Source organism: Austrofundulus limnaeus, unplaced genomic scaffold, assembly GCF_001266775.1.
Source record: "Austrofundulus limnaeus strain Quisiro unplaced genomic scaffold, Austrofundulus_limnaeus-1.0 Scaffold21, whole genome shotgun sequence".
Classification (NCBI taxonomy): Eukaryota; Metazoa; Chordata; class Actinopteri; order Cyprinodontiformes; family Rivulidae; genus Austrofundulus; species Austrofundulus limnaeus.
This window is the reverse complement of record NW_013952423.1, coordinates 2504824-2512914: the sequence shown is the minus strand read 5'-3', so window position 1 is coordinate 2512914 and position 8091 is coordinate 2504824. Positions and strand designations below refer to the sequence as shown.

Sequence of the window (8091 nt, the reverse complement as noted above, 5' to 3'; positions counted from 1 at the left end):
GGATGGAAGTCACCTACGGGCCGGATGTGGCCCGCGGGCTGCCAGTTGATTAGCCTCGTCATATATCATGATAAAATGATCATTTCACATCTCTCACACTGATTTGGAAACTTCTAGTTCATGATTTTCAAACTGTCGTTGAGTCAAACTGGAGCTGTTCTCCTGTCAGTTTTTTTATTCAGTTATTACAGATTTGTCGCGTGGCCGGTTTGGATCCGCCCTGCAGCGATAATACAGATGAAGAAGAATTAAAAGCAGAAAGACGTCCTGGCAATTCGAGTCTGCTCCAGCGTTTTTGTTTTTTCTGCACCACGTTTGTTCGTGTTCATACTTGTTCTCAGCTTCCCGAGAGAGAGGGAGAACAAAGAAGGGAGGGAGGAGGGTGAGATGAAGAAAAGAGGATAAAAGTGGGGAGGCACGCTATTAAACGAAGACCAAACCAGTTCCTCCTGCTTTCTGTGTAGAAGGTGAGGGGTTCTCAGAACAGGGGGCAGGCTGGTTTCTCTTGCCTGTAAGGTGAAACCTGTGGATTCCCAGCGGCCTCGGCTCAACCACTATTTTGGGCGATTTACTCATGCGATAAAAGCGATGCAGCTCCTGCAGAGCGACGACACGCGGGCAAACACAAACAGATCTCCCATAAACTGATGGGACGGAGTTTTATTGCTTTCGGAGGGGAAGCTGGGCTGTTAAAGCAGCAGGATGCAGCAGGGAGGACAAACAGATTTTAAAAGATGTAATGAGAATCACAAACAAACCGATGCAGAGGACTTCTGCATCTAGAAGAATCTCATACGAAACTGTTGGAACGACAAATCTAAACTAAAAGATGTTTGATGAAATCAGCAGAAACTCTCTTTGCAAACTGTAAAGGGCTCAGAAAGCATCGCTCTACATCCAACTGATTCTGTGTGTTTTTCCTCCTGTTAACTATTAATCATAAAAATACCAAACTTATCTTTTCAGATAATCAAAATCCATTTTGGTGGCTTAAATTGTAACAGATATGTGCCTCAGTATGTCTTTTTACTTGTGTAAATATTGGTTAAGATGAAGGATAAGTGCTCCACTCTGTACGTTAGTACAATGAGAGCATGAAGCAGTTAAAAGTCTCAGTTTCTGCTGAATCCTCATCTCCATCCTGATATCAGAAATCTGGACTGTCTAATTGTTTGGGGGGGGATTTGGTGGGCAACCTTGACTATGACCACTGCAGCTCTTCACTTTGACTTTGGTTGTTGTCGTGTGTGTATGTGTGTGTGTGTGTGTGTGTGTGTGTGTGTGTGCTTAAAGAATGCTATCAGCCTGATTAGGGAACCCTCCAGCCCTCTTTACAAACACTAAGCTGATAAAACTGAAAGGTCCACAAAGGCTTTATGGGCGTCCTGGAGAGCCTGCAAGTGTTTGCTCTTTGACTCTGTAAAACCAGGCAGAGATGGTCGTAAAATAACAACAAAAAAATGTTTTCACACTTTTCATACTCCTTACCTGTGTGTAGTCATGCATGGCTTAGACCGTTTGAAGGAAAAAAWATATATATATTTGATTGTATATACCCATTAATGACTTCTGCAGGAGTTTAAAGGTGTCAGAGAGTCAATATTTATCTTGCATATAAAGTACACCAGGCTGCACAAAAGCTGTTTTTGTTCGGAGTGATTGATGCTCTTTGGTTGCACTCTCCTGCTGACTTTTTGTTGTGATTGTGTGGTCATTGTGTGTTCATCTATTATGGTTTATGATGTGTTCTCAGGACGGTGTTTGAAAGAGGGAAATCATCCTGTAGTTTGAGTGTTTTTACTAATCAGCCACCTGATCAAACAGCTGCGTACAAAAGTCTTTAAAAAAATCTTTTGAGCCCTAAAATCTGGAAGTTTGAAAAAATAAGTTTTTGTCGCTAATGAATAAGTAATTATCTGCAAAAGAGGATTAGGACCACTGGGGGGAAAACAATAATTCTGACTTTTTTTTCCTTTTTTTTTCCAGTGGCCCTAATCCTCTTTCATAAATATCTAATGTTCCTTAATAAACATATCTATATTTCCTTATGGAAATTCTTAATATGATTTACAGTAAATCTCTTCAAAACTCCTGCTTTAGTGACACATTAAATAAAACTGAAAGCAGGTGTGAGTTTCACTTTTCTCCCGCCCTTCATTTTGCCGTCTTGTTGAGGAACACGCAGCGTTCGAGTGTTTATTCTGTGCGTTTTGTGTCATGTTTCACTGGGCTGTTTGCTAGCTTTCAGGGAAAATGGTCTGAGAGAGACAACTGTGCTTTTTGACCTCRGCAGCACAAATAAAGAGAGCAAAAACCAAACACACCTGTGGACCGAGCCGTCAAGCTTTTATATGGAGATATTTGTACTTGGAGTACGCACACATCAGGAGCCCTTCTAGGAGCTGCTCGTTGTTCCGAGTAATGTGGAGCTCAGCATATTTTTTTATTTATAAGCAAACACAATCATATTTCTTCAAAGTGACCACTCCGTTGCATGTGATTGTTTTGGAGATAAAGCTGTAACGCAGTAAAATCAAACCACTGCAGTACGGTGCACGTTCTCTCATCTAACTGCTACAACAGAGAAGTGTGAGAGGACGCCGTCGTCTAAAGCACTCTGCAGCAAAGCAAAGCAAAGARAGCCTGGTTCAAAAGTTTATCTTAATTTAGCTTGTTTAGTTTTAAGCTTAGTGTTGATCTCTGTGATCACAGTGTGGAGCGAAACGTGGCGGTACGGAAAGCCAAATGGATCAGAAATGACGTACCAACTACGACAAGCCATTTGTGTATTTGTTTGATATACTTATRTATTTTCACTGCTGGTTTGCTACCTGCAGCACATTAGCACAGTCTTTTTTCTTATTTTCTAATCAACACCTTTTTGGTTTTGGAGTTTAATATTTTGTTTAATKTAGGAGACAGTTATTGATTCAGAATGGATAAAAGGGACCTTACAATTTGTAAGCTTTCTATTGAAGCTACCAGTTCACTCACACCACATGATTTGCTTCATTTAAGCCTCATAAAATTAGAATCAACAGTTTATAATAAAACACTATAGATCRACAACACAGTTGTTTTTACCCTCATTAGTGCTCGTCGCCACATAAACCCCCCCTTTTTGCTCTTTGGACCTGGTGGCTGTGCTGAAAGCTGTCACCRAATGATTGATGGTCATTGGTTGAGGCTATCTAATCAGCAGTAACAGGGTTCACGCTGGTAATGAACACTTAATGACCTGACGGGAAAACTGACACACACTTTTAAAGTTAGCTGACAGAACTTAAACGTTATTAAATATAAAKAAAGAAAGAAAAACGACAAACAAKWCTTAATAGTTTCTTTGTACTTTTTCACTTTGAGTTCAGGAAAAGCACCAAACCACAGGTTGAGGAATGTGACTTAGTCCAGTTTTCTTATCTGCCTTTGTTTAAGTTGTGTTTGCCCTTTCATTGATTACATTAATTTCCATTTTACTGGTGAAAGATGACATTTTTTACCTGTTGTGTGCATGCCACCCTATTCATCAGAGCGTTTTGTCGTCCTTGTTGATGATTAGCTCGCTATTGGCAATAGCACGTTGTATCACGGCAGAGAAATGTCAGCGTTTGGGTGGAGTTAGATAACTGTCGAGTTATGTTTCCTCGGCTTGTTTTTCAGCTCTGCTTTGAATTCATTTCATGGCTCCTTTTGTCGTCGCGCCGTCTTTTCATTTCTGCCGTATTATTGTAAAACCAGTGGAACTYGTCTTGTTGGGTAGAGTAAACATTACAGGTACAATAAGCTGTGACAACAGTTAGACAGTTTGAAGTCTTTGTTGTGCTCGTGACATTCGGTTTTTCATGTTTTAATTTTCTAACAGTCAAGTGTTTTTTTAAAGAAAAACCTGTAACAACGCAACTGTTTGTGTCGTTGTAGAGCTTCTCAGAATTTCGTCACACAAAGCAGTTTTAAAGCTGTTGTGTAAAAACTGGTACAAGAGAAATGTGTTGTTTTTTTACAGATTCAGATTGTTTTAAGTATCAATGTCCCAGAAGTTAGTAAAAATAAAAATATTGAGTTTCTTGGTGACCTTAACCGTAATCCCTCCAGCCTACAGACCTCATTTCTTATGAAACAGGAAGCAAACATCTGGAAGAAATTTTTCGTGTTCATTAACTGAAATCATGACAAAACCACATAATATTGAATAGATTAAAATGTGACAAGAATAGGGACCATACAACCCAGATCTGGTTACGAGGCTAGAAACAATCTGAGCAGCGCTACCTGAAACCCGGACTTCCAGTCCTTTCATACAGACTCTTCAGGGCCTGGAGCGCCCACTACAGGCCTACGGTTGCATCGCAGGCCATTCGAACAAATAATGCCTTCCCTAATGAATTAATAACGATTTTTCGGTGTGTTGATGTTTCGGGCATGTACTTAAACTATTTTAATCAGGAGTTAACAATAGTTAAACAATGGATTATAAAAGTTAATACTTAAAAGGAAAACTAAGAAAATGGTGTAGTGCTTTTAGCATCAGTTTCTAACCGATAAATTCCTTCACATCTATAAAAAGACTAAAACCCTGATCCAGACTTCACGTTCTGCCGTTTGCAGATGACTAAATGCTCTTCTCTTCTGTCTCCCAGGAGAGAAACCGTACCATTGTACGTGGGAGAACTGCGACTGGCGTTTCGCCCGATCCGACGAGCTCACCAGACACTATCGGAAGCACACCGGAGCCAAACCCTTCAAGTGCATCGCCTGCAGCCGCTGCTTCTCCCGCTCGGACCACCTGGCCCTGCACATGAAGCGCCACCAGAACTGACTCTGATGCGCTCGTGCGCACGAACCCAAGCAGACACACACAACCCAAAACCAGACCCCAAATCCACCGTCGACCCGGCGCTAATGAGCTGAGCGCTAACCGGCTTCGAGGGTTGATTTCATTTTTAAAAATGACAAATAGAGATGATTTTGGTGTCTAATCTAATCTCTGAATTTCTGAGATGAACTGATCAAAACTCCAGCTCATAAAATGGTAACACATTAACACTCAACATCATCAAACAAACTGTTGTTGTCGGATGGACTTGGGACTCCGGAATAATCTTGGAAAACCTTAATTTTCTCTACCTGACTCTCTTCACTTCAGCTTTTCACATTTTCAGGTTTGAACTTTCAACAAGAGGTGGAAACGGTCCCCTCCATCGTGCCCGTGTAAATACTTGTTTATAGGTGTGTGTTTGTGTATTTGAGAGTATAACGAATGTATTGAATTTTATACTTGACGACTTTTATTTTCACTGAATRTTAGGAGTAATATTCAGCCTTTTAACTTCCTTGTGATACAATCTGGCCTTTTTTAAAAGAAAAAAACAGGAATAAAAATCAACAGACCCAATAAGGAGGGCCTCCATGAAAGAGTTAATCATCATGTGGTTCTGCCTGTTTTCAGGTATTACCTGTGAGATCAGAGACCTGAGCAGGTTGCCAATGTTTGTATCCCTGACAGGAACCGTTGCCACAGTGACCATGTTTCATTCATGACAATTTGGGTTGCTTTTATCTTTTCGTTCTTGGATGTTTTTCTCTTTTATTTTTATTTTTTAATTAAATTTAAATTAGGCCAAAGTGATTTTTCTCAGTCATGTCAAAGAAGCTTCAAGAGCACCGCCACGATCCTGCCGTCTTCCTCTTTCTGTTTTCTTTTTTTTTTCATCTTTTCGGGACATTTTTAGACCCAGAGTTGTGTGTAAAGATCAGCCAATAGCTGGGTTGCAGTCACGTGGCCCGGATGATGTGTGGCAGGAAGTGATTTGCTCCGGTTCAAAGCACAGTGAAATGGGTCAGAGTGAGTGTGCTGGAAAGCATAAAGAATCATCTGGTGTCAGTTTCCAAACAGTTTTTCTTACCGGAAGTGGTGAATGGCCACAACCTACCTCTGCATTTCTCACATTTCTTCAATTACAAGTTAGATTTTTGGGGTTTCCTCTTCTGTAACGGGTGTCAGTGTTTCAGCCTGTCTGGTTTTTATGGGTTCACTTCCTGACTGAAAGTGCTGACGTGTTCCCCGCTCTGAGACGAGGCACCTCCAGGTCTGAAAAGCATGAAGTGTCGCTCGGCCCGAGTCTTTTTGTCGTTGATTTAAGCAAAAACACTTCCTGTTATTTCAACAAAATGAWTTTTTTCTTTTATCATCACAAAGGAAGCAAGTTCTCCTGCCTCTCTCAAAGAGGGGCGCTGACCACCCACTGTGTACATATCTGAAGTTTTACTTTCAACAGAAGACTGTAAATATTTGTTTTATTTACTGATGTAATATTAATATTTTTCTTCTTTTTTTTWAAACCAATGGGATTTTAGATCGGTTGCGCGTGAGATCGCATTTTAATTTGTTTTGATACTTGTGTGTAAAATTATGAAACTATTAATGTACAAATTATTAAGAACAATGGTTTGTCATATTTTGTTTGTGCAGCAATCATGTTGCAATAAAGTAATAAAAAATATTTCCAAAATAATCTTAAGTCTGTCTTTTATTTTCTACAATCCATTTTAGATTCTTGCATCCACATCCTGCAAGKTTGGCTACATGACGTCACCAGAGGTACTAGAGACAATAGCAACTGCTAGCTCGCCAATGCAGCTAAAGCTTCCCTGGTTWTCTGCCTCTTAGCTTCTGCTAAAGGTATTTTCAAATCTAAATTCAAAATGTGTTCACAAAAACAATCTGGGTGGTCCCTGTGGTCCAGCAGTTTGAAGTGCAGCTCAGACACYRGCYAWAACAAGYTTAATGTCTTGTAGGGAAGCTTTAGCTGCRTTGGAGCTAAGGGTTGTTTTTGTCTCAGGATGATGACATCATAAAATGGGTCGAGCACCAACAACAAAGGCTGCGTTGCATTCCAAAATACCTAAATGTAAATGTTAACTTTTATGTTTAGATTTGAACATTTAGATGTATGATTTAATATTTAAATATTTTTTTAACATTTAAATATAACATTTAGTTAAAAATAGCCAAATGTAAGAGTAGTGAGCTGAAAAATAAAATGTTAGTGGAACATTTTAACACTCAAAAAGTGAGCTGAATAATGAAAAATATGTTTGTGATTTTTTTTCAACATTTTATTTTACACTTGGTGCCCCATATTTGCAAATCCTTTTCAACCTGAATTCAGTTAAACACACATGTTCAAAATAATAAACTTTATTGTTTTTTCTTTTTAGTATTTACTCATTTTTATAGAAAAAGCAGTGAAGATCCTTGCTTATAAATGACTGAGCCTTTCTGGGATGCTCCCTTTATACAGCATCATGATGTTGAACTGTTACCCCTGTCCCAGCTTTGTGTATTGCAGGCATCAAATTCAAAATTAAATCATGATATTCTGTTTTTATTTGTTTCACACACTTCATTAGAACTGGGGTTGTAGTTTGAAACAATGCAACAATGAATAGTAATTTTAGCACATCCTCGTAACACGATCAACAAATCATTTCCTGTCACCTTTTAGTGTTTGTCCTCACAGAGCAGAGGTATGCAGGTATACTGTACAGAACGTTATATAATTGCTTTTAATCGTTTTCTTGCATCAACTTCTCAGTTTCGTTCTTCCTCTGGAGGTTCCCGTCAGTCGTTGCGTGATGTGAAAGTTTCAGCCGCTGGCGAACCGCTCTGCAGGGGATGCATGAAACGAAAGAACCTGATGTCCTGATAGAACAAATAAAAAGAAAAAATCCACAATTAGGCAAGCAGAATTAGTTAGAGCGTAAGGGTAAAAAGCCAGAGAGGGTGGAGTCGCCTCTGAAGCTCGTTGGCAGAGAAAGTAGTCATTATGTTCGTGCCAAGATGCTTTCAGTCTGGAGCCTCAGAGATTTGCCTCATGGTTCAGGATGACGCCCTTAAAGTACTCGACGTGTGCATGTTAAACCCTGAAAAACGTGTTTGATGTTCCAGCAGCAAGGTTCTGTAGGTTCAATATCAAGACATCGTGTCTTACCTTTTTGTTCGCTTTAATTAGGCAGACGGTTCTTGGACCTGAACATCTTAGGGATCAACTTTGTAGCCTTTCAGCTCCTCTGGATGGCATTAATCTGGCC

The 8091-nt window shown here is 39.7% G+C and overlaps 1 protein-coding gene across 1 annotated transcript in view; it reads left to right on the top strand.

Moving 5' to 3' along the window:
• Positions 1-6512, top strand: part of klf5l (Kruppel like factor 5 like) — a gene marked incomplete at its 5' end in the record, with an annotated part of 25298 nt that extends 18786 nt beyond the window's left edge. The window contains 1 exon segment of the mRNA XM_014004054.1: positions 4638-6512. Coding sequence (XP_013859508.1) covers positions 4638-4816 — 179 coding nt within the window.
• Between the last annotated feature and the right edge of the window lie 1579 nt (positions 6513-8091).